The 27041-nt window shown below is 40.6% G+C and overlaps 1 protein-coding gene across 2 annotated transcripts in view; it reads right to left on the bottom strand.

Moving 5' to 3' along the window:
- Window positions 1-27041, bottom strand: part of bend7 (BEN domain containing 7) — a 43651-nt gene that overhangs the window by 8268 nt on the left and 8342 nt on the right. For both annotated transcript variants that reach the window (XM_059654828.1, XM_059654827.1), the window contains exons 3-6: window positions 24739-25047; window positions 17948-18064; window positions 12322-12611; window positions 1683-1908 (exon numbers count right to left, since the gene is read on the bottom strand). In XM_059654828.1, the coding sequence (XP_059510811.1) occupies window positions 1683-1908; window positions 12322-12611; window positions 17948-18064; window positions 24739-25047 (942 nt within the window). The remainder of the gene's footprint in view (window positions 1-1682; window positions 1909-12321; window positions 12612-17947; window positions 18065-24738; window positions 25048-27041) is intronic.

Here is a 27041-nt window from a genome sequence, read left to right as displayed (position 1 = left end):
ATATCAATAATCACATAAAATAACTGTGTCACCAGAAATTGAACATTAAGTTGTATTGACAATCTAAATCCTTCTTGATCTTAAAACAACTTTTGTCTAATATCGTCATAACCTTTCCAGGTTTAAATAATTGCTCTGTTCAGGGGTCAAGTAAAGTGCTGGAAAGGTAAACGTGAAATGTTAATAATACATTTGTAAATTGATCTCATGCCTTATAACTGAGGACCATGACTATCCCATCCCCTTCCCTTAGAGTTAAGTTTGTAAGTTTAAGTCCCACTTCAGAGATTTAAAATTATGTTGACAAGAAGAAACTTTTCCCCTTGGTCCAGGGGTCAACAACTAGGGGCAAAGATTGAAGGTAAGGGTCAGGAGATTTAGAGGGGACGTGAGGGTGGTGGGAATCTGGAACTCTCTGCCCGTGGAAGTAGTGCAGGCAGAAACCCTTATTAACGAGTAATAAGTGAGGTTGTTGACATGCTTGCTGACCTGGCTTGTTCTCGTTCAGACATTACATCACCATGCTAGGTGACCATAGTCAGCAGAGTCCCAAATGAAGCCATTAAACCATGAACAATTACGAGGTATTTTGATGTACACTTGCAATGTCAAGGCATACAAGGCCATGGGCCAAGTGCTAGAAAATAGGATTAGAATAATCAGGTGGTGTTTTTGACCAGTGCAGTCTGAATGGGCTGAAAGGCCTTTTTAGAGCTGTTGACCTCTAATCCAGGCTGGCACTCCATGACGATGGAGGGTCTACTGTTTTGGGAGAGTTGCCTTCTTAGGCTAAGGAAACACCGTGGTAATAATCATTTAATTAGTAAAATTAGTTAAAGGTCGAGGCTAATGCTCTGGGAACATGATTCCAAATTCCACCTAGGTAGATGAGAAATGTAAATTCCTAAAACTATATTATTGCCTTCAGGTGAGGAAATCCACCAGGCTTCATTAGTCCGGCCTACATTTGAATCCAAACTAGCCAAATGTGGTTGATTCTCAAGTGCCCTTTGAAAAGCCACTCACTTGCATCAAACTCCTCCAGAAGAAGGGGTGAACCTATACAAGCAGATTTGAGCAGTTCACGAAGGCAGCTCACTACCATCTTGTCAAAGATATTTAGGGACTGACAATAAAAGCTCATCTTGCCTGTGTCATTCATAGCCAAAGCTCAAGTATAAATATGTGAGAAGCAAATAATTGAGAATCGCGTCATAAATCTGCCTAGCTCCACAATTAGCACTTCATTACTGAATACAGGCTCGAAAGAAACTCATATTAGTGACTTTGTAATTAGATATTCATAAAGTTCACAATTTCTCCACACGAGCAATTACACAGAATATATGCCAATACAGTTGAAAAATGTTTTCTATTAATGTAAGCAAAATGAGTAATGTAATTTTGGATGCAGACGAACTATTAGCAACATTCTTAAGGCAACCACTGCCCCCAACAATTTAGAAGCAGGAATATGAGATTCAATGTCTTCATGATAACGTAATGCTGCTCAGCACTCTATGTTCATTCACAAAATTAGGCATAACAGCATAAACAAGGAGGTCATTATGAACCGTAATCTAATTATTGAAAAACTATTTTTCACAATGCCTATGATAGGGCAACCAGTCCTTTAGTTTAAACAAAATGCATATTTTGTTAAAGTATTCTTTTAAAATTACCTTTTATTGCTCCCACAATGTTTTGATCAAGACCTTTTCGATGATCATTGGCTCCCCTTTTTCTCTTCCCGTTTGGAAGAGAACTAGCCAGTGTTCGATCATCAAAAAATGCAGAGACAAGTTTCCGAAAAAGCAAACTTCCCGAGCGGGAGTAGTTCAGTAATATGGAGACCAGTTGAGATTTGGGAATAAACACGTCATAGCCTTCTGCAATCCGGACCTCTGGCTACCAAAAAATAACAGGAAATAAAGTGAAAGCTCTTATTTGGCGTAACTGTGCCACCCTCTATTCCCCACAGATTAAATAGCGCATAAACAACCCCAAATTCAAGAACTGAAATAAACCTGAAGCATTGTTGTATTTTGCCACCGCAATAAAACATTCTAGTAAATTTTCAAATGTGAGGCTGGATGAACACAGCAGGCCCAGCAGCATCACAGGAGCACAAAAGCTGACGTTTCGGGCCTAGACCCTTCATCAGAAAGGGGGATGGGTTGAGGGTTCTGGAATAAATAGGGAGAGAGGGGGAGGCGAACCGAAGATGGAGAGAAAAGAAGATAGGTGGAGAGGAGAGTATAGGTGGGGATGTAGGGAGGGGATAGGTCAGTCCAGGGAAGACGGACAGGTCAAGGAGGTGGGATGAGGTTAGTAGGTAGGAGATGGAGGTGCGGCTTGAGGTGGGAGGAAGGGATGGGTGAGAGGAAGAACAGGTTAGGGAGGCAGAGACAGGTTGGACTGGTTTTGGGATGCAGTGGGTGGAGGGAAAGAGCTGGGCTGGTTGTGTGGTGCAGTGGGGGGAGGGGACGAACTGGGCTGGTTTAGGGATGCGGTGGGGGAAGGGGAGATTTTGAAGCTGGTGAAGTCCACATTGATACCATTGGGCTGCAGGGTTCCCAAGCGGAATATGAGTTGCTGTTCCTTCAACCTTCGGGTGGCATCTTTGTGGCACTGCAGGAGGCCCATGATGGACATGTCATCTAAAGAGTGGGAGGGGGAGTGGAAATGGTTTGCGACTGGGAGGTGCAGTTGTTTATTGCGAACCGAGCGGAGGTGTTCTGCAAAGCGTCCCCAAGCCTCCGATGGCTTTCCACATTAAGCAGAGGTTCACCTGCACATCTACCAGTGTGGTATACTGTATCCACTGTACCCAGTGTGGCTTCCTCTACATTGGGGAAACCAAGCAGAGGCTTGGGGATTGTTTCGCAGAACACTTCCACTCGGTTCGCAATAAACAACTGCACCTCCCAGTCGCGATCCATTTTAACCCCCCCTCCCATTCCTCAGACGACATGTCCATCATGGGCCTCCTGCAGTGCCACAATGATGCCACCCGAAGGTTGCAGGAACAGCAACTCATTTTCCGCTTGGGAACCCTGCAGCCCAATGGTATCAATGTGGACTTCACCAGCTTCAAAATCTCCCCTTCCCCCACCGCATCCCTAAACCAGCCCAGTTCGTCCCCTCCCCCCACTGCACCACACAACCAGCCCAGCTCTTTCCCTCCACCCACTGCATCCCAAAACCAGTCCAACCTGTCTCTGCCTCCCTAACCTGTTCTTCCTCTCACCCATCCCTTCCTCCCACATCAAGCCGCACCTCCATCTCCTAACTACTAACCTCATCCCACCTCCTTGACCTGTCCGACTTCCCTGGACTGACCTATCCCCTCCCTACCTCCCCACCTATACTCTCCTCTCCACCTATCTTCTTTTCTCTCCATCTTCGGTCTGCCTCCCCCTCTCTCCCTATTTATTCCAGAACCCTTACCCCATCCCCCTCTCTGATGAAGGGTCTAGGCCCGAAACGTCAGCTTTTGTGCTCCTGAGATGCTGCTGGGCCTGCTGTGTTCATCCAGCCTCACATTTCATTATCTTGGATTCTCCAGCATCCGCAGTTCCCATTACCACTCGTAAATTTTCAACATTTGTTTAAATAGACAGCAAGGTTTACAATCTTTCCTTCACATCTATTTCAAATCAGTTTTCTGTTACAAATTAAAATAAAACATTGCCACTGCTGATGTCTCTTTACAGTGTGTTTTGAGGTACATTTTTATATGGTTGTTGTATGGTCATCTTCCTCACACCAGTTATTTCATGTAACAGATTTTTTTCTGCTGTTGCTTCTAAATTCTAAAAATGGGATCCCCCTTTTTACCCTGCCGTAAACAAGCTCCATTCTACTCAGAATGAGTACATCACTCAACGTAGCAACAAAGACTTCATTGTGTTCAAACCAAGATACATTATACACCCGGTTGACCACACATGGCCTCATGATGGACCTCTCTTCCTTTTCTACAACAACCTTCAAAGTTTTGAAACCCAAATCAATCTTTGTTGCATCCTTCTCTATTGAAATAGGCCTCTATTAATTTAAAAAAGTATATATTATTTTATGGATTGAGGGTGTCTTTGGCTGGAGTTGCATCCATTGCCCATTTCTATTGCCTTTGAGAAGGTGATGATGAGCTACCTTCTTGAACTGCTGCAGTCCATGTGCTGGAGCTAGATCCTCAATTCCCTTGGGGAGAATTTTGACCCAGTGCAACTGAAATATATCCTGGTAATATATTTCTAAGTCAAGATGATTTTACCTTTATCTGCTGCCCTTTTCCTTCTAAGTGGTAAAGGAAGGTTTGGATGGTGCTATTGAAGGAAGCTTGATAAGATGCCGCAGTAAAACACAATTAATACCATTTTGGTTTTCAACAGGACTGAAAATAAGGCTGAAATCTTTGGCTAAGAATGGACAAAGTTTAAATATACTATTGAACACAGTGGCTTCTTTGCTATTGAACCTGGAAACATAAGCAGCATCACTGAAGACTGAATAGCAAGACACACATTACTAGGGCATTATCCTGGCGGTTTCCCACAGTACTTTCAAAAATTCAAACTACATTTTATCATAGAATTGTGGATCTCTCCAATGTGGAAACAAGTTATTCAGTCCAACAAGTCTACACTGATCCTCTTAATAGCATTCCACCCAGACCTTCTACCCACACCCTAGCCCTTTAACCCTAAATTTCCCATGGCTAATCACCCAGCCTACACATCCCTGGACACTATGAGCAATTTAGCATGGCTAATCCACCGAACCCGTACATCTTTGGACTGTGGGAGGAAACTGGAGCACCTGGTGGAAACCCACACAGACACATGGAGCATATACAAGCTCCACACAGTCGCCCAACGACAGAACTGAACTGGGTCCCTGGCACTGTGAGGCAGCAATGCTAACCACTGAGCCACCGTGGAGGTCAGTGATTAGTTACCTCGAGGTTAGATTATACTTTCCTCAATGTAGATCAAATATCAGATCATCTGTGAAAGGTCAGACTCAATGTGAGTGGAATAGCCTGACCTTGTTTCATAATCCTACAAGTTTCAGCCTTGCCCAGTTATTCCATCCAGTAACCATGGGGCATGCAAATCTGAGAAAGAGCGGAAGCTTGGAATTGAATCGAACACCATCTTCCAGGTAGGATTTAGAGCTTCTCAATCCCATTTATTCACCTCCCTAATCCAACATCCCAAAGAAATACTGAGATCCTATTGTGAAAGAGATGGTTCCCATAATCACAAGGAGATATTTCAAGCATTTTCTGAAAGAAAAATGCTCCATAACATATCTGATCCTGTAAGCAAATCAGTCAGGAGCATTCCCATTCATCGATCTAACTCTCTTTTTGCTGAAGTGCAGACAGATTCACAGCTATCATTGCACAGCATGCAATTGTTACCAGCTGAATTTCATCCCCTTTCTTAGCTATTCCAGAGATTTACTCATTTTAACACACATGTTTCCGTGGATGCCAACTGCCCTTTTACCTTGCTCCAGCTATTAATCTTTAAAAATACATACTCGATAGCATTACTGATTTGGATTCTAAACGTGCGCCATTTAGATCAGAATCGGATTTCTGTAATGAACATTACAATTAGTTTCTTGTTTCCAGGTAGTATCAACCACTGGGGAAAAAGCTGTCAACTAGCCAGAACAAAGGACTACTGTTCAAATTTTCTACAGCACACCAGTGGCAAACCTTTCAGTCAAATCAATAAGATATGCACTATCACACCAAATTTAAAACCAAACATTTGTTTTTGTAAACCATTTTTCCAACTATGCAGTGGTATCTTCACCTTTAGTTTACTCCTGTGATATAACATATCACTAAGAAGGACAGGGAAAGTAAGAAATTAGCAGCTGAGCTTAAAAAGAAACCAAAAAATCCCTTATAAATATATATAAACAGTAAGACAGTCATCAAAGTATTGTACAGGAGAGAAGAGGAATTGTCAGTTCGGGACCAAGAATATATCTTTGTAGAGGTAGAAATTTGGCTGGAGTTTTAAATGAGTTCTTTGCATCTGTCTTCAGTAGAGAGGAGGCTGTTGCCAAAGTAGCAGTAAATGAGGAGGTCACAGTAATATTGATAGGATTATAAAGAGGCAAGTCTATAGGACAGTAAGGCACCGAAAGCAGAAACAGATCATTTGGCCCATTGAGTCTGCTGCACCAGTGAGTTCATTATGATCTGCCAATTCTCAACTCCCTTTTCCTGCATTCTCACAGAATCCTTGATACCATTACTAATTAAAAATCTATCTTAGCCTTGAATATCCTCAACAACCAGTCTCTACAGCCTTCTGTGGTAAAGAATTCCACAAATTCTAAGGGCAGAAATTCCTCCTCATCTCTGTTTTAAATGTGCAACCCTTAAACTTGAAATGATGCTCTCTAGGTTCTAGACTCCACGTTTACCCTGTGAAGTCCCCTAAGAATCTTATATGTTTCAATGAGGTGTCCACTCATTCTTCTAAACTCCAATGAATACAGACCAAGTCAACTCAATCCGTCCTCTTAAGAAAATCCCTCCATACCCAAGATCCGCTTTGTGCGCCAGATCTGCATTGCCTCTCGTGCCAGCACATCTTTCCTTAGACAAGCATAAATTCATCAGCAAGGTATTAACTTGGAAAGTGCCCAATGAGGAGCATAAGTTGCAGAAACTTAGTTTCCCTTGCATTTAGAAGAATTAGGAACATCTAATCAAAATACTTAAAATTTGAAGGAATTCAAGTGTAGCTATGAAGAAACTGTGTTGGCAGACACCAAATCAAAAGGAAATATTTCTAAAATTACAGTGGGTAAATTAGGAATAAAATCAGGATTTTATTAACACAAAGAGGGCAGTGGAAATCTCAAATTAATTTCCCAAGAAGCTGTGGATGCTGCATCAATTGAAATTTGAGACAGTGGTAATTTTAAAATTACAAGAAGTGAAGAGGTAAATATAGTTCATAAAACCCTAAAAGAATTATAGCTTTAAATTGATCCACCTTGAAATAACTCAGGAATGAAACAGTATTTTGAGAATTTGAGAACCATCTTGTTCTGTATTATGTTAATTACGAAGAATGGCACTTATTTAGCATATTTAACAGAGCAAACTTTTTCAAGGCACCATGAAGGGAAGGAGGGGGAGGATGCACAGGAGTGGAGTTTTTATCTGTTTTAACACTTCTGGACAAACTTGCAACAAACTCAATTAAGGGAAAGTGCTGACCGGTGTTGTAATTTTCCCCCTTTTAATCTGAGTCAGTATCTTCTGTTTGACAGTGGGGAACTAATAGAATGATTTGCAAAACCAGCTATATAAATAATTTCTTTTGCAACCATGTTAAGGTCCTTTTAATTGGTACCGTGTCACGTAGATTAAATTATAAGAATAAACTACATAGCTGTTAGTTTTCAAATGGGTAAAAACTGATGGAATCTTAATTGATCTATAGTGACTAAACTTTAAAGATATATTTACCAGTAAGACGTTATTGCAAGCAAATAATACATCTAAATACTTATAATTAAAAGAGCTGCTCCAATCCAAGGTGGCCGCTATCACAGTCTATCAAATATTTATATCATGCATTAAACCCCATTTCTTGGGTCACCGGATTTGTTGTATCCCTGCTATCATGTGCTGTCTCTTTGGCTCAAGTATTTTCACATTATTAAAAAAACTCTAAATGGAAGACCCACCATTTGTAGTTTGCGAAAGAAGTTAGGGCAAGCATCAAACTTAAGGACAAAGCATATAACAGAAGTTAGTGGCAGATCAGATGAATACAGACAGTCAAAGAATGACTATAAGGTCAATCAGGAAGAAGAAATTATTGGTATAAGAGGAGCTAGCTCGAAACATAAGAGGATAGCAAGATCTTCTGTGAGTATTTAAAAAGGAAAGTGTAAATGACATAATGCTAGGTAGATTGGCCATGTTAAATTGCCCTTCATGTTCAGAGATGTGCAAGCAAGTGGGTTAGCCATGGGAAATGCAGGGTACAGGGATAGGGTAGAGGGATGGATCTGAATGGGATGCTGTTCAGAGGGTCAGTGAGGACGCTTTGGGCTGAATGGCCTGTTTCCACATGGTCGGGATTCTGTGACTGCTGAGCCTCTCAGAAATGAGAATGGAGAGTTATTAATGGATAATAAGGAAATATTGGGTACATGAACAAATCTATTGCTTTGCCTTCATTGTAGACGAAAACTGTAGAAAGGACACTTTCCAGGAATGGGTGTAAAACAGGAAGTGGAAGAAAGAGAGGAACTTAAGCACAATTGCAATCACTAGGGAAGTGGTACTAATCAAACTGATACTGACACTTTTAGATCCTGATAGACGTCTCCCTATGGTTTTAAGAGGTGACTTTTGTATTAGACTGATGTCAATTTTCCAAAATTCGATATTCAGGAATTATTTCAACTGACTAAAAACTAACAAATGTAACCCCTACATTGAATAAGGGACAGCACCAGTAAGCAGGAAACGTTAGATCTGTTAACTTGGTGTCTGTTGTAGGGAAGGTATTGGGATCAATCATTAAGAATATTATTGTTGCAGACTTAGAAGAACTCAAAGTAATCAGCAAAAGTCACCATGGTTTCATCAGAGGAACCGTTTGACCAAATTATAAGACTTCTTTGAAGAGGAGTTTGCACATTCTACCCTTGTCTGCGTGGGTTTCCTCCAGGTGCTCCGGTTTCCTCCCACAGTCCAAAGATATGCAGACTAGGTGAATTGTCTGTGCTAAATTGCCCGTAGTGTTCAGGGGTGTGTAGATTAAGTGATTGGGATGCTCCAAGGGTTCGTGTGGACTTGTTGGGCTGAAGGGCCTGTTTCCACACTTATAGGGATTCTATTCACTATTTCCCATGCTTTTGAAAGTCAAACATCAAAAGACCTTCTAATACTCAATTGAGGCTACCAGATTCTTCAGGAATCATCTGTCTGCCTATGAGAACTGCTTAATTGCCAGACCTTTGAAAATATCTTTTCTGTTGAATATCAACTTATAAAATTTCCATGCCAAACATTTCATAGGCTATCTCAGCATTTTATTTCCCAAATTTATGCCAGTGTCAGATTATTTATAAACTAGAGGGCATTAATTTATTTGATTATCCCTATTCTTAAAATTAAAAACGAACACACTAACTCTAAGTTATTTAATAAGTGATTTAAATTATATATACCCATTTCTGTTATTTTAATAATTAGTTGCAAAGCTGTTTATTCACATTTTTTCCCCTTTCCTTTAGAGGCAAGATGCAACTTCTTAAGAATATACTTCAGAACTGAATTTACATTTAAACAATCTGTTTCACTTTCAATCTCGACCTGAGGCAGCTGTCTTAACATAATCCTGTGCAACCTTTCATTCAAGGTCCAAGACCAGCAAACTCTGTATTGGTATGGACCAGATCAAAGCTCCACAAAATATGTTGAGATGTTAGCCTAGACCCTAACTACTACTTATTTAAAAGGTAAGTGTAAAGCATTGTGTTCCAGATGCAATTTGATTGGTCAAACTCCTCGACTTTAGGCAAAACACACCTTATTTTCACACTAGAGTTAAATTACAGACAAAATAAAAGAATTGGCTAAACTGTAACAATCGAAATGCTTAACAAAATAATATATATCAACTGCTACTAATTAATTATTCCAAAATAGTAACATCCCATAAACATAGCCTTGGAAAAGACACATTCAGTAACATAGATAGTCTAAATGCAATTCTAGCAACAGGAAGAGAAACGATCTTTTAGTTGTAACAGAGAGAGGAATAAGAGCTTCCACATTCAGCGCCAAAACCATAGCAACTACAGGACGCTAAAACTAAAAATCCTGGTTCTGTGGGAGCTTGACCCACCTATTCAGGCTGTTTCTATTGTTCCAATTAAAAAACCCAAGGCCTCCCAAGCTGTTTACTTGATTGGCTTTGAGCAGACCGCTCGGAGCCTTTGTCTCGCCCTTTCTTCATTAAAAATGGGACAAAATACACCTCTTAAAGCCATAGTATCCTCATAATATATATTTTAATGCTCAATATATAAATAATTAGTTTCCTTTGTTGTAATAATCATATAATCCACCCTGGAATGGTGTTCCAAAGTGGTGATCTATACTTCATCATGACAGGGTTTAACAGACACTGGATATTAGTAAGGAGATACTCTGCATCAATTACCACACCATTTCATTTATATCGTTTCCCATGGGGTTACCCACAACTGGAATGAGGTTCTGTTTGCCAGTGTCTTCTCCATCCGAGCCAGCTTAACAGCTGCATCACCATAAATTTATGGAACATTCTCACATGGGGTGTAAATCAAGAACAGCTCCTTTGCCTTTCTTTCTCTCCCACTCCTTTCTTTTGGCCACGTTCATTCACAGATTTCCCTGCTTTTTTCATTCTTGCTCTAATCATTTGAGAAGATACTTGTTCCCTTACCAAGTTGTTCCTAGAGTTAAACACAGATTTGAATACTTGTCCTATCCATTCCCTGAGCAGAAACCCATACCTTTGTCCTCTTAGTGAGTGCTTTATAATCAAATGGTTTCATGCTGAAATTCTTGTAAATATCTGTTAACTTTAACTCATCTCGTGGAATTCTTTCAATCTACACAATTCTGCAACATTTCTTTATTGAAAAGTTAGTTATTGGCTATTTATGCTCAGGCTAATGTCCTAAATTTAGATTAAGTAGGTTATTGAAAACAAGACAGTTTTAAAGATAGAACAAAAGTCAAGCCTCATTAATAATGTTAAAATTCTGCTCGCGTCAAGTTCTGTTCCTATTTTGAGTTATTGCTCTCTTAATGTCTTCAAAAGAAAATCCATTTCAACAAAATAATGAATTGGTCATAAACTTGTTTAGAAACTGGAAACAGTAAAAAGGGTGCTGGTATACAGACAGTCCAGTAAGAAGTACACTATAGAGAGTGAATAGATATCCCTCCAAATATTTGCTGTGGTTAGAGATGTTGAAATTGAGAATTCACCATGCATAGAAAATCAAATGCACAAACCTTCACCCTGATTCCACCTTACAGTACTTGAGCACTGTTTCACATTGGAGTTTAGTCATTCAAGACATGGTGAGCTTGTCACTCCAATCGATGCCCTAAACACTGAGAATACTTGGACAATGCACTTTATGGTAAAGATAAACTGTAGCACATGAATTTTCATCTGTAATTCTTTACAATATACCAGTCCTTGATATGCTGTTCAGGGAGAGAGAGGATAGGAGACAATGAAAATATTGGGAAAGTTATTCCAGGCTGCTTTGATAATTCTCACTTGCCAGGTTCAAAATATCATTGGGAGAGATCTGGGAATAAGATAACAGTGTATCATTATGGTGGGAATGAGGCAGGCTAAAACGTAAGCTGAGGGGTGGAAAATAAATAAAAACAGCCTGTACAAAATCAAAAATGCAAAATCTATTCAGACCAATGAGGGACTTCTATCAACGACCAAGAATATTGTTATGAAATTACTTAATCTTCCGTGAATGATCCCTGACAGAAACAAGTCTGAAATGCTTGTCTGATCACAAAGTCAACTGAAGCAGAACATTCAGAATACCAGTTCCAACCAGCTTATTTTATAAATGACAAATCTATGGTCATTACAGGAGTGGATCAACAGCTCTCAACAGCATACTCAAGCACTTACACCTACATTTTTGTTAATCGCTGACCAACCCTTTCAAAACCAAATATTGAGCCAGTTGCACATAAAGAAGTTATACTAATGCAGCATTGAATTTCTTTACCAAAAGAGAAATTCATTTTCATCCCATTTTTAAGTTCCTGAAGATATTTCCTCCTTTGCTGGATGAATATCAGTGAACCTCAGGTTCTGTGATCAGCTAGCTGGCCATTGGCCATTAGCCTTAGCCACGAGCACTGTCTGGCTGTTTTACCACAGGCCTATCATAGTTTCACACATTCATTTCCAGCAAAGGTCTCAGAGTTATCAGGAATGGAGTCCTTGACTTACCTAAGGTACTGAGGTCTGTTATAAGGACGCTACAGCAGAACTGAGATCAGCTGATTCAGTTCAGACCACAGATCAAATGCAAGAATATTCATTTGCTAGACTATTCAATGGATAACCTTACTAAGCCAATGCCAGGCTTGTACTCCCCTTAAAAGAAAATTACAGTCTATACAGACTGACCAATGGTTCTCCCTCGAGACATTAAACTTTATGTCCATGTTCCAGGTGGTGAGCTTCTGCACTCTAAGAAGTATAATCCCCTCGTACTTACCTCTAAAAGATCGCTGTTTTGTAGGCTGTCCAGTTCTGAAATGTAACTCTGTATCCGATTTGGTAGGCTCTGCCTTAGATTATTATCTCTGGTCACCTTCTCTGTTGGTAATGAACGGCTCTTTTCAGTTTGTGGTAAACTGATGCTCTGATTATGAACTTTAGCATTTGGTTGAGCTGGAGCAGGCTTGGTCTTGTGGATCGGTCTTTTTTTCACAGTTTTGTTCCGTAGAAAATTTGAACGAGAGGTGGAAACATGGGACGATGGAACCTGCATGGTGCTCTGAGGACCTGTTAAGGAACAAGAGGTTTTATTGTAACTCCAGGTCATGTTCTGGTGCCCACAGTGGTTATATAGACTTGTCATTTTTATATTTATTAAAAATACAGTGTTACTCTAAGTACTTCAAGCTTAAAAAAAACCCACCCATTCTGAAATGTCTTTTAGTTCTCCCTTTTTTAGTTGTTTCTGTCCTGCGGTTCAGGGAGAAGCAGGATTTGCAGCTCAACGTTAAGGATAACATTACAGTTATACTTAAGGAGGATATTCCTGTAAGGACCATAGACTGGTGAGCCTTACATCCAGTACCCAGTGGAACTGAGAAATAAGGAAGGGATGATCATCCTTGATGGGACTGTACTGTAGACGCCCTAACAGTCGGTGGGAAATTGAGAAGCAATACATAAAGAGATCTCAGGTAGCTGTAAGAATAATAGGGTTGTAACGGTAAGGGATTCTAACTTTCTAAACATATATTGGGACTGCCATAGTTTTAATTGCTTGGATGGAGAGAGATCTGTTAAGTGAGCACAAGAAATTTTTCTTTATCAATATGTGGATGTACTTAATAAAGCCGGAGCAAAACTTGACTGTCTCTTGGAAAATAAGGCAGAGCAAGTTACTGAATTGTTGTTGGTGGGAGAGCACTTTGGGGCAAATGATCATAATTCTCTTAGTTTTAAAATAGTTATGGAAAAGAAGAGTAATGATCAAAAAGTTAAAGTTTTAATTGGAGTAAAGCTAAATTTAATGGTTATGAGACAGGAATTTTCACAAGTTGATTGACGGGAGGCTTTTTGCAGGCAATCGGATAGTTGGAAAGTGGAAGGCCTTCAAAAATTGGATGACGAGAGTTCAAAGATAGTGTGTTCCTGTTAGTATGAAGGGCAAGGCTAGTAGCTGTAGAGAATACTGGATGACTTGAAAGATTGAGTGTTTAGTCAAGGAAAAGGAAGCATCTGTCAGGCATCAAATGAATCCAGAGAGGACTGTAAGGATGGTCGGGCTATACTTAAAACAGAAATCAGGAGGGTAATAAGGGGACATGAGATATCTTCGGCAAATAGGGTTAAAGAGAATCAAGAGAGATTCTACAAATACGTTAAGGGCAAAAGAATAACTAGGGAGAGAATAGGGCCCCGTAAAGATAAACGAGACAACGTGTGGAGCTAAAGGAGATACTAAACAAATATATTGTATCACTATTGACTGCGGAGAAGGACTATAAGCAGTGAGCCTGACATCAGTGGTGGGCAAGTTGTTGGGGATGGGTTCCTGTGGACAGGATTTACATGTATTCGGAAAAGCAAGGACTGATTAGGGGTAGTCAACATGGCTTTGTGCGTGAGGAACACTGTCTCATTAATTTGATTGAGTTTTTGAAGTAGTAACAAAGAGGATTCATGAAGGCAGAGTAGTGGATATGATTTGTAGGGATTTCAGTAAGGTGTTCAACAGGGTCTCATATAGTAGACTAGTTAACAAAGTTAGATCACATGGAATTCAGGGAGAATAGCCATTTGGATACAGAACTGGCTTGAAGGTAGGAGGTAGAGGGTGGTGGTGGAGTTTGTTTTTCAGACTGGAGGCCTGTGACTAATGATGTGCCACAAGGATTGGTGCTGGGGCCACTGCTTTTTGTCATTTACATAAATAACGATGATGTGAATATAGGAGGTATGGTTAGCAAGTTTGCAGATGACAGCAAAATTGGAGGTGTACTGGATAGCTGAGGGGGTGATGTCAGAGTATAACAGGACTGCGATCAGATGGGCCAATGGACCGAGGAGTGGCAAATGCAGTTTAATTTAGATAAATGTGAGGTGCTGCATTTTGGAAAGGCAAATCAGGACAGGGCTTAATAGTAAGGTCTTGGGGAGTGTTGCTCAACAAGACGACCTTGGAGTGCTGGTTCATATTTCCTTGAAAGTGGAGTCATGTTGCGGTTGTAAGGACATCGGTTAGGCTGCTTTTCAAATACTACATTCAATTTTGGCCTTGCTGCTATAAAAAGGATCTTCTGAATTTAAAGGGTTCAGAAAAGATTTACAAGGATGTTTGCTGGGTTGGAAGGTTTGATGTACAGGGAGAGGCTGAATAAACTGGGGCTATTTTCCCTGGAGTGTCGGAGGCTGCAGGATGACCTTATAGAGATTTGTAAAATCATGAGCGGCATAGATAGGATGAATAGCCAAGCTCTTTTCTCCAGGGTAGCACGGTCCAAAACTAGAGGGGCATAGGTTTAAGGTGAGAGCGGAAAGATTTAAAATGGACCTAAGGAGGAACTTTTTCACGCAGAGGGTGGTGTGCGTATGGAATATGCTGCCAGAGGAAGTGGAGGCGGCCGGTACAATAACCACATTTAAAAAACATCTGGATGAGTACATGAATAGGAAGGGTTTAAGAGGGACATGGACAAATCCTGGCAAATGGTATTAGATCTGTTTAGGATATCTGGTTGGTGCAGACAAGTTGGGCCGATGGGCCTGTCTCTGTGCTTTATAACTCTAAGATTCCACAATGTCAATTTATATATTCATGTATTTAAATAGTTAGTCTTCATGTTTCATAGTCTGCATGGACTATAGATAATAAGGAATTGAAGGAAACTGGTAAATTTACAAAGGATGTGTTGGAGAATTTGATAGGACTACATCCTGGAGTGGTGAATGAGTTGGCTACAGAGATGGCGGCTTAATTGGTGATCATGTTCCAAGATTCTACAGTTTCTGAAATGGTTCCTGCATATTGGGTGGGAGTAAATCTAGACAGGAGGGGATGAGAAAATGAGAAAATGAGAAATGCAGACCTGTTCGCCTTACATCAATATATTATAAAGAATGTGATTTAAATGAGAGATAGTAAGACTTGCTGATGCTGGAGTCAGAAATAACACAGATGCTGCCTGGCCTGCTGTGTTCCTCCAGCTCCACACTCTGATTTAAATGGGCACTTTGTTAAGAAGTTTCCGACTGGGCATACTCAGCATGAATTTGTGAATGGGAAATCCTGTCTGACAGATCTATTAGAGGTTCCTGAAGATGTCACTAACAATTGATATAGTGAAGTCGATGAATGTAGTATACTTGGATTTTTAGAACGGTTTTGATGAAGTGCCTCACAAGAGGTTGGTTTGAAAAATTAAAGCACATAGGATAGGAGGAAATATAGTGGCATGAATTAAAGATTAGTTGTCAGAAACACGGAGTTGGAATTAATGGGTTTTCGTCAGTTTGGTAATCTATGAATAGTGGGATACCAGAAGGATCTTTACTTTGGCATCAGTTGCTCACAAGGCACCATCAATGATTTGGATGTGGAGACCGACCTTAATATTTCCAAGTTTGCAGATGACACAAAAACTGGATGGGAACATATGCTATAAGAAAGATGCAAAGTGGCTTTGACAGGATTGTAAAAGCTTACCAACTGGATACAACAAGGCAGATAGCAATATCATATGGAAAATTGTGAGTTAATCCATTCTGCTTAGAGGAACAGATGTCCACAGTATTTCTTCCTTGGTAAAGAAATGATAGATGTAGAAAGGGACAGGGTATCTTATCAATAAATCACTCAAGATTAATATACAGATGCCGCAGACAATTAGGAAGTCTGATGGAACTTTAGTTTTGATTGCAAGAGAATGTGATTACGGAGTAGCAAAGTCTTGCTTCATTTACATTGAACTTTAATTAGACAGCAGCTGGAATACTGTGTGCAGTTTTGGTTTCTTTATCCGAGGAAAAGATATTGTTGCCAGAGAGGAAGTGGGAAGTGCATCAAAGATTAATTAGATTTGTTCATGGGATGGTGAAATTGTCTTGTGGAGAGATATTAGGGAAAGTTGGGCTGTATTCTCTTCGAGTTTTACAGATCGATAGGTGATTTTATTGAAATGCACAAAACACTGGAAAAGGATACATAGGATAGATTTAGATAAGACGTTTCCCCTGGGTGGGGAGTCTAGAACCAAGGATTACAATTTAAAAATAAGGCGAAGCCACGCTGGAACAACATGAGGTGACATGTTTTTCACCAAAAGGTTATGAATCTTTGGAATTCTCTACCTCAGAGAGCTGTGGAAGCTCATTAAGTACAAATGAAGTAGAGAGTAATAGAAAATTTAAAATGCTGGAAATCACAGCAGGTCAGGCAGCATGAATGGAGAGACAGCAAGCTAACATTTCGAGTCTAGATGACTCTTCATCAGAGTTAAAAGTCACCTTGACTCAAAATGTTAGCTTGCTCTCTCTTCATGGATGCTGCCTAGCCCGCTGTGATCTCCAGCATTTTTTTGTTTTCAGTACAGATTCCAGCATCTGCAGTAATTTTCTCCTGTAAAGAGTAACAGAGTTCTAAGTATGAATGACATAATGGATGATGGGGAGCTAGGGAGAAAAGCATTGAAGTGACTGATCAGCCACAGTTGTACTGAATGGTCTGCTCCTATTTCTGTAATCATGGGCCGTGGATGTCACGTAGTCATTTGATTTGGCGTTGCATCATGCACCAGTCTGACCTTGCCTTCAGCTGACACTCCTGTGCATAAAACCACAATCCTGTTGGGAAGCTTCCCTCCTTAGCCCAGAGCATCATAATGAATCAAACCTCTCTCATCAACTTAACAAGTGAGATCAACCAAAATATTTTGCTTTTTATTTGCCAGTATTTGTTGCCATCCTTAAATCCCTTTGAGAAGATGATGGTGGATTTGCTTTCTTGAGCTATTTTAGTCCATTTGGTATAGATGGACCCACAGTGCCATTAGGAATGGAGTTCCAGCAATTTGACCCAGTAACAGTGAAGGAACAGTGTGAAGGTAGTAGGTGACTTGGACGAGAACTTGCAGTAGGTGGTAATTCACTGTATCTGTTGCCCGTGTCCATCTAGGTTGGACAGCTCGTAGGTTTGGAAGGCGCTGTCAAAGAAACCTTAATGCATTCCTGCACTGCATCTTGCAGATGGTACACATTGCTGCTACTGTGCATTGGTGATGGAGGGAGTGAAAGTTCAGGTGGTAAGATAGGGTAGCAATCATTTAGTGCAGAGCAAATTCAGGATCAAACCTTGGGAAATTGCTGACCTGTACAGCTCAGTTTTATACTGAGGAGAAAATATGGGAAATAAGTAGAAACTAAAGATGTAAGTAAATCATGCTCACAACTAAAGGAACAGCAAGACTATTGATTCAACTGTCAACTGTAGATGTTTACTGATGTAATCTATATTGTTGGAAAACTCCTGAATCCCTGTTGCATGCCTTGCTTTCCTTCCATGAAAGCATTTAAACCATACAAAAAGGAACAAACTCTACATCATTCTACAGGATGAAATCAGACCGTACCTGCTTGTCCTTGCATCCATTCCCGCAGGGTTCGAAGCTCATTCAGTATGGCTAGTAATGTTGGCTGACAACTACACATACAACGGTTCGAATCCACTGCAGAATGTGGCATCTCTCCTGCAGAACAATGCAATGTTCTAAATTAATTCTGTGCATGAAAATGAAACAATAATACTAATACAAATAGCATTTTAGGAGTGAAAAAGAGCAAACTTTGACAATGTATAATGAGGTTGGAATTCAGAGTGAGCTTGCCATTGGATACAAAATTTGGTTTTATGGTAGGATACAGAGGGTGGTGGTGTGGGGTTGTCTTTTGGACTGGAGGCCTATGACCAGTGGTGTTACGTGGCGATTGGTATTGGGTCCACTTTTATTTTTCATTTATATAAATAATTTGGATGAGACTATAGGAGGCATGGGTAGTAAGTTTGCAGATGACATCAAAATTAGTGGTAAAGAGGTATAAGATTACAAAGCAATCTTGATCAATTGGGTCAATGGGCTGAGGAGTAGCAAATGGAGTTTAATTTGGATAATGTTAGGGCTCTGTGTAGGGTGTAGAACAGTGAGACCTCGGGTTCAGGTACATAATTCATTGAAATTTGCATCACAGGTAAATAGGGTGGTTAAGAAGGCGATTAGCACTCCTGCCTTCATTGCTTAGATCTTTGGAGGTTGTTCTGGACATTGGTAAGGCCTCTTCTGGAATACTTTGTGCAGTTCTGGTTTCCCAGTTATAGGAAGGATATGATTAAACCAGACAGGATTCAAAAAATTTTACCAGGATGTTGTTGGAAATGGAAAGTTGAGATGTAAAAACAGAAAAGCTGGAAAGGCTGGGACTTTTGCTAATGACAAGGGTCTTTTCCCCGTGGTAGGGGTGATTAAAACAAGGGAGCATTTTTTAAGGAGACAGGAGAAAGATTTAAAAAGAGCTGAGGGGCAGCTTGTTTTACAGAGGGTGGTTCGTGTATGGAATGAACAGCTATAGAAAGTGGTGGATGCAGATACAGTTACAACGCTTAGAAGACATTTGGATAAGTTCATGAATAGTAAAGGTTTAGAGGGATATGGGCCAAACGCAGGTGGAACTAGTTTAGTTTGGGGACGTGATCTGCGTGAACTGGTTGGACTGAAGTGTCTGTTTCCATACTCTATGACTGTCTGAAGTAGTGGCTATCTGATAGGTGCTTTTGCCAATCGTCTTGCACATTGTAACATTAAAGTTTGCTTTTAGAGTTCTTATTGCACCACCATATTCATCTATCACCCTTACACTCACTACCTTTATTGGCCACCCTTCAAGTAATACTTCAATTCTAAAATTTTATTATTTTCAAATCCCTTTAAGCTCTTGTTCTCTCCAGTTCTGAAACCTCCTCCACCCCCACAACCCTCCAAGATTTCTGTGCTCATTGAACCCTGGCTTCTTGTGCACCCCAGTCCTAACCGCTTCACTATTGGCTACTCTGCCTACAGCTGCCTGAACTCGAAACTCTAGAACTGAGCTTCTCAGCCTCTCTTTCCTCCTTTTAAAACCTACATCTGGTCAAGCTTTGGCCAGATGCCCCAATAATGTCAAATCCTGCTTTAAAAGCACTCCTGTGAAGACCTTGGGAAATGTTATTACATTAAAGATGCTATATAAAAATGAATATTGTTCAGGCACTTGTACACCCACATCCTCAGAATCTCTGCTACCTCTCCTTTCTTGAGAATATGGTACCAGGATTGTTGGCTAGTCTTTGACTTGAGGATATCTACTCAGTGTCACAAATCCTGCCATTGTTCTTCATGTGACAGATCAGACAGATTCTTGACCTGCAGGATCTTTGGGCACACGGGGCAGGCCATCCCAAGAGATAGTGGGACTCAGAGTGCAGGACTTGGCTCCTCCTCTGCCTTCTCGCTCAGTAACATCATTAAGATGTTTGGATTCAAAGCGTGATGCAGATTAATGGGCCAGCTGTCACCATTTGAGTGACTGGAAGTAAACATCTACTTGTCATTAATGTGAGTAGAGGGTGTGTACAGCTTCTTCTTTGTCCTTCACCTTACCCTGTTGCAAAAACTTAGCTCAGTAGCCACTTCAAATGAGTAAGATAAATCAGAGCAGGAAGAAGCCATTCAGCCCCTCGAGCCTACTCAGCCATTCAATGAGACCATGGTTGATCTTCATTTCACTGCATTATCTCCATAGTTCTCAACTTCCTCTGTGCCCTAAAACAGACCAATCTTATTCATGAATATGCTCAACAATACCACATCCACAGTTCTCTGAGGTAGAGAATTCCAAAGAATCACAACCCTCCAAATGATGACATTCTTTCTCCATTTAATCCTAAATGATTTGCCTCTAATACAGAGACTGTCCCTATTTTCTAGATTCACCAGCCAGGGAATCATCCCGTTTGCAGCTTTTCTATTGAGCCCTCTCAGAATTTAAAATCCTTCAATGCGAAGCTTCAATCTTCCATTCTTCTAAACAGAAGAGAGGATACATTCATTTATTCCACCTCTCCTCATTGGATAGCCCTCCTATCCTATGATTTCAGATGGCCAGACCACACAACCATCAGTCGTTGGTGGGGGTTTCCGTGACATAGACATTTTTGAACTTACTCTATACATGCCAAAAAATTCTTTTAGTCTGAAAATGTTAAATTTTTAAATAACATAGAAAATACTGGAATACGTTTGTTTTAGATTCTCTTATGCATGTGGAAAATAACTCAATGACCCTGTGCCTCTTCAATTACAAGACTGATTTATGGCATCAGACAAAACATGGCATTTGCATGGTTTCCATAACTGTCATCAAAAAATTACACATACACACTTGGAGATGTAGATTTTTGGTTTGGCTGTTCATGGGAAAGAAGCATTACTGGCTAGGCCAGTACTAACTACCCATCCCTAAACACCCTGAAGGTGGTGGTGGCAAACTGCCGTCTTTGCTTCAATTCCAGGAATGCAGGGACACCTACAGTACTGCTCAGACTGGTGTTCCGGAATGTTAACCCAGCAGCATTAAAGGAACAGTGAAATATTTCCAGATCAGGGAAGTGTGTGACTTAAAAGGGAAGATGTAGGTGGTGGTGTTCCTATGTAATTGCTGGCCTTCTCTGTCAAGGTGTTAGAGGTTGGCAATTTGAGAAAGGAATCTTTATGAGTTACAGCTGTGCATCTTGCAGGTGGTACACAATGTTGTCACTGTGTGTAGGCAACGAAGGGACAGAATGTTGAAAGTGGTAGATGGGGTTCCAATCAAGTGGGGATTACTTTATCCTGGATGGTGTCAAGCTTCTTGAGCGTTGTTGGAGCTGCACCCATCCAGGCAAGTGGGGAGTATTCCATCATATTCCTGACTTGTGCTTTGCAAATAATGGACAGGCTTTAGGGAGGCTTGAGGTGAGTAAGCACATTCCTAGCCTCTGAACTGTTCTTCTGGCCACTGTATCTCTGTAGCAAATCTAGTTCAGTTTCTGCTCAATGATAACTCCAAAGAGGTTGATTATGGGAGATTAAGGACGGTAATGCCTAAAAAAAATGAAGGTGTGATGATTAGATTCTCTCCATTGGAGGCTATCATTACCTGACATGTGTCAAGTGTAAATGTTATTTGATACTTAACAGCCCAGCTTGGATATTGTCCTGGTGTTACTGTAGCTGAACATGGGCTGATTCAGATTCCAAAGTGTGTGAATGATGTTGAACATTGTGCGATCAGCAACAAACATCTTCACTTCTGACCTTATGATGGAGGGAAGGCCATTCGTGAAGCAGTTGAAGATGGTTGCGCCTGGGACACAACACTGAGGAACTCCTGCAGAGGTGCCCTGGAGCTGAGTTTATTGATAACCAGCATCTGACACCATCTTCCTTTGTGCCAGGTATGGCTCCAAACAGCAGTGGGTTTTCCCTCTAACTCCCATTGATTCTAGCTTTGCAAGGGCTCATTGATATTATGCTCAGTAGAATGCTGCCTTCAGTTAAGGACTGCCACTCTCATCTCTCCTCTTGAATTTAGTTCTTTTGTCGATGTTTGGGCCAAGGCTATAATGCGGTCAGGAGCTCAGTGGCTGTGGCAGATCTCTAACTGGGCATTCTGTAAGCAGGTTAATCCTTTACAAGTGTTGCTTGATAGCCCTGGTAACAACCCCTTTCATTACTCTGCTGATAATCAAGAGCAAACTGACAGGGCTGAAACTGACCAAGTTGGATTTTTCCTGATTTTTATGAACAGGAAAAACCTAGACAATCTTCCCACTATTGGGTAGATGCCAGAGTCAGAGCTGTACTGAAACAGGTAGTTCTGCAGCGCCTAGTTCAGGAACACAAGTCTTCAGTACTATTGCTGGAGTGTTGACAGGACCCATAGTATTTGCAGTATCCAGTGGATTGAATTGTTTCCTGCTATTATATGGAGCAAATTGAGTTGGTTGAAAATTGGCAACTATAATGCCAGGACCTCGGGGGAAGCAACGATGGATCATCCACTCAGCACATCAAGCTGAAAATGGATGCAAAAGCAGCAGCCTTGTTTATGAACTGATGTGGTGGGTCCCCAGTTGTTCAGAATGAAATGTTTGTGAAAGTTCCTTAACTATTTGATTATCCACCAACATTCATGACTGGATGTGGCAGAACTGGTAATTATCAACTGGTGAGCCTGAATCCAGGTAATTATCGAACGGTGAACCTGACGTCAGTGGTAGGGAAGCTACTGGAGAAGATACTGAGGGATAGGATCTATTCCCATTTGGAAGAAAATGGGCTTATCAGTGATAGGCAATATGGTTTTGTGCAGGGAAGGTCATGTCTTACCAACTTAATAGAATTCTTTGAGGACGTGACAAAGTTGGTTGATGAGGGAAAGGCTGTAGATGTCATATACATGGACTTCAGTAAGGCATTTGATAAGGTTCTCCATGGCAGGCTGATGGAGAAAGTGAAGTCACATGGGGTCCAGGGTGTGCTAGCTAGATGGATAAAAAATTGGCTAGGCAACAGGAGACAGAGAGTACTAGTAGAAGGGAGTTTCTCAAATTGGAGACCTGTAACCAGTGGTATTCCACAGGGATCTATGCTGGGACCACTGTTGCTTGTGATATATGTAAATGATTTGGAGGAAGGTGTAGGTGGTCTGATCAGCAAGTTTGCTGATGACACTAAGATTGGTGGAGTAGCAGATAGTGAAGGGGACTGTCAGAGATTACAGCAGAATATAGATAGACTGGAGAGTTGGGCAGATAAATGGCAGATGGAGTTCAATCTGGGCAAATGTGAAGTGATGCATTTTGGACGATCAAATTCAAGGGAGAACTATACAGTAAATGGAAAAGTCCTAGGGAAAATTGATGAACAGAGAGATCTGAGTGTTCAGGTCCATTGTTCCCTGAAGGTGACAACGCAGGTCAATAGGGTGGTCAAGGCATATGGCACGCTTTCCTTCAGTGGACGGGGTATTGAGTACAAGAGTTGGCAGGTCATGTTGCAGTCGTATAGGACTTTGGTTCGGCACATTTGGAGTACTGTGTACAGTTCTGGTCGCCACATTACCAAAAAGATGTGGATGCTTTGGAGAGGGTACAGAGGAGGTTCACCAGGATGTTGCCTGGTATGGAGGGTGCTAGCTATGAACATAGGTTGAGTAGATTAGGATTATTTTCATTAGAAAGACGGAGATTGAGGGGGGACCTAATTGAGGTCTACAAAATCATGAGGGGTATAGACAGGGTGGATAGCAAGAAGCTTTTTCCCCAGAGTGGGGGATTCAATTACTAGGGGTCATGAGTTCAAAGTGAGAGGAGGAACGTTTAAGGGAGATATGCGTGGAAAGTTCTTTACACAGAGGGTGGTGGGTGCCTGGAATGCATTGCCAGCAGAGGTGGTAGACGCAGACACGTTAGCTTCTTTTAAGATATATTTGGACAGGTACATGGATGGGCAGGGAGCAAATGGACCCAGGCCATTAGAAAATAGATGACAGGTTAGACAGAGGATCTTGATCGGAGCAGGCTTGGAGGGCCGAAGGGCTTGTTCCTGTGCTGTAATTTTCTTTGTTCTTTTGTTCTTTAGATCTTATCCATTGGTTGTGGGATCACTTAAGAACATAGAAAAGTACAGCACAGTACAGGCCCTTCAGCCCACGATGTTGTGCCGACCTATTATCCAACAAAGGTCAAACTTCCCTGCATACCCTACATTTTACTAACCCCCGTGTGTCTATCCAAGAGTCGTTTAAATGTCTCTAAAGTATCTGTTTCCACTACCACTGCCGGCAGCGCATTCCACATGCCCACTACTCTCTGTGTGAAGAGCCTATCTCTGACATGTCCCCTATTCCTTCCTCCAATCACCTTAACTAGCCCTGTCTATTACATGCTGCAATTGCAGAGGGCATGCAAATAGTCCTGTGTTGTAAACTGACAAGAATATCTATTCTATTGATCAGATACGTTTATATCTTAGGTGTTCTGTACATTTGCTGTTACTAGACAGAACAGAGAAACAAAAGCATGATGAAATCAGTGGAGTGTTCTTCATTTCTTTTCCTTCATAATGTTCACATCTCGAAAGATATGAGGTTGGAGCATCGTTTGGAAACTGGTGAGAGGCAAGAGTCAGTAATATTTTGGGTGGAGGTTGGTTAAACATTTTCTTAGCTCATTAAAAATCACTTGGTACAGAGTATGTTTTCATTCTTTCTGAAGAAACTGGATTATTGAAATTCACATGTTCTCTCCAAAACAAAAAAATTCACATACCATTGCTTTCTAGCATACCTTGGAATCTTTCAGTGTTTGCAGCTATGACCAGTCTAGGTGATCTGTATCCTCCTGAAACACAGGATTTCTGTGTTTGATTCTGGATATCATTCCAGACGATACTCTGGGATAAACGAGGCTCATCAGGACAGGTATTGGTCTGGTTTGTATCGCTTTGCAGATCTGTTAAATCTGAAGTCCCTGGTTCGTCCTTCACTTTTTCGTGGCCAGGCATCATTTGCTGATGGATTCTTACACTGTCAACCTTGTTATTTAAAAAGTGTGTCGTTCCTGACACTTCCTTCTTCAACCCCTCACACATGTCACCTAGCAAATTAGACCAAGTTATTCAATAAAAAAGCATGGACTTTTGTATTGGCATGCATGAAAAAACAGTGCAATTCAAGATTGGGTCAGAAGTCACACGACATCAGGTTATAATCCAACAGGTTTATTTGAATTGACAAGCTTTTGAAGCGTTCCTCCAAGAGGTGACTTCACTGACAAAGGAGTAGTGCTCCGAAAGCTTGTGGTTTCAAATAAAACTGTTGGACTATAACCTGGTGTCATGTGATTTCTGACCTTGTCCACCCCAGTCCAACACCAGCACCTCCACATCAATTCAGGACTATAAATGTTTAAAAGTAAAACTGTTCTGTTGCAGCAAGCACCCCGGAGTGCTGAAAGAAGCCAGTAAGGAAACAGGAGAAGCTTTGATCAGAAGTTTAAAAGTTGTGGCAGGGTCTGGAAGAAAACTATTGTGAGACTTCTGTTCAAGGGGACATTGAAGGATAAATTATAAACTGAATAGCCCAGATGTAGGTTTCAGACTCATAATGAATTAACATCTTAGAAATATTACTCAAAAAAGCCAAGTGAGTTAAAAAGAGAAAAGCAAACTGTTGCAGATGCTGGAAATCTGAAAGGAATTAGAAAATGTTTGAGATGTCAAGCAGATTTGGTAGAAGCAGCAGGAACAAAAACAGAGTTAACGTTTCAAATTGACCACTTTTCATTGGTACATCTATCACAGTTCCAAGCAAGTTGAGAATGACAAATTTATGAAACCTCTTTGAAAGAAATTACCTACTGGACGGTAAGAGGTAATGTAGTAGATGCAGTGCGTTCTGACTTATCAGCCATGATTGAATGGCTTAGCAGACTCTATGGGCTGAATGGCCTAATTTCTGCTCCTGTTTCTTATGGTCTTATAGGTATTGAATAAGGAGTAAAAACCAAAAGAACTGCAGATGCTGTAAATCAAGAACAAAAACAGGAGTTGCTGTAAAAGCTCATGAAGTCTGGCTGCATCTGTGAAGAAAACTGACCATTCTGAGGAAGGGTCATTGGACTCAAAATGTTAACTATGACTTTTCTTCACGGATGATGCCAGACCTGTTGAATAAGGAATGTTTTAGCAGGACCTTTAAAAATATCCAAATAATGTGGTGTAAGAGTCGATATAATAGCATAGATAGAAAGATGGTTGAACCGATGGCCTCAAGATCCATCCCTCCTCCTATTGTCTTGTCCTCCAGCACTACAGTCTTTGTTAAAGAATCATTAAATATTAGCAATACCTCTTACACCTATTCCCAGGATTCTGTTAAAATATCTGATTCTATCCAGATCACGAGTTTATCCTCTGAGTTATTGAGTTAACGTCCCTTTTATTACATTTTAGAAATACACATCTTATTGCTCATCACATCATGCAATGTTGTGTCAATATTCTAGCCATTTGGTAAATATTGAAGGAAAATAATGATCTAAGAATTTTGTCTTTTTTTTGATGAGTATTATACTATCCTATCCAACCATTTCTACCGAAGCCTTTTGCTTTTAATTGAATGGTTCTCCCGCTGCTGTTTCTTTCTTATTCTGTAATTGCTCCCTTATGGTGTTCCACACATTATTTAGTTTGTTCTTTTCTTTCTGCAGATATTTTCCTGCATTCCGTTGAATGCTGACAACTATTGTTGTTTGATGATATAGTTAGCTATTTCATCTTTGCAAGTTCCATTCTCAGTTGTTGAAAATCAGCTTTTCTCTACTCTAATAATCTGCCTTTATCTTACTTATGATCTCAAACTCTATTATATTACGGTCATGATTGATCAGGTGTTGTCCTACATATACTTCTGTGCTGCTCTCGTCTATTCCCATTGCCAAAACAATAGTGAACCCTCCTTATTGGAATTTTAGTCTAATTGATAGAAAGGAATCCTGCACACTTTGTAAGAGATCGATCTTCTTATCCCCTTTCCCTACCTCCAGGTGATGATAAATTTGCAGAAATAGTTTGGAAACCACGGGTACCA

Source organism: Stegostoma tigrinum, chromosome 25 (assembly GCF_030684315.1).
Source record: "Stegostoma tigrinum isolate sSteTig4 chromosome 25, sSteTig4.hap1, whole genome shotgun sequence".
Taxonomy (NCBI): domain Eukaryota; kingdom Metazoa; phylum Chordata; class Chondrichthyes; order Orectolobiformes; family Stegostomatidae; genus Stegostoma; species Stegostoma tigrinum.
This window is presented reverse-complemented; position numbering and strand designations above follow the sequence as displayed.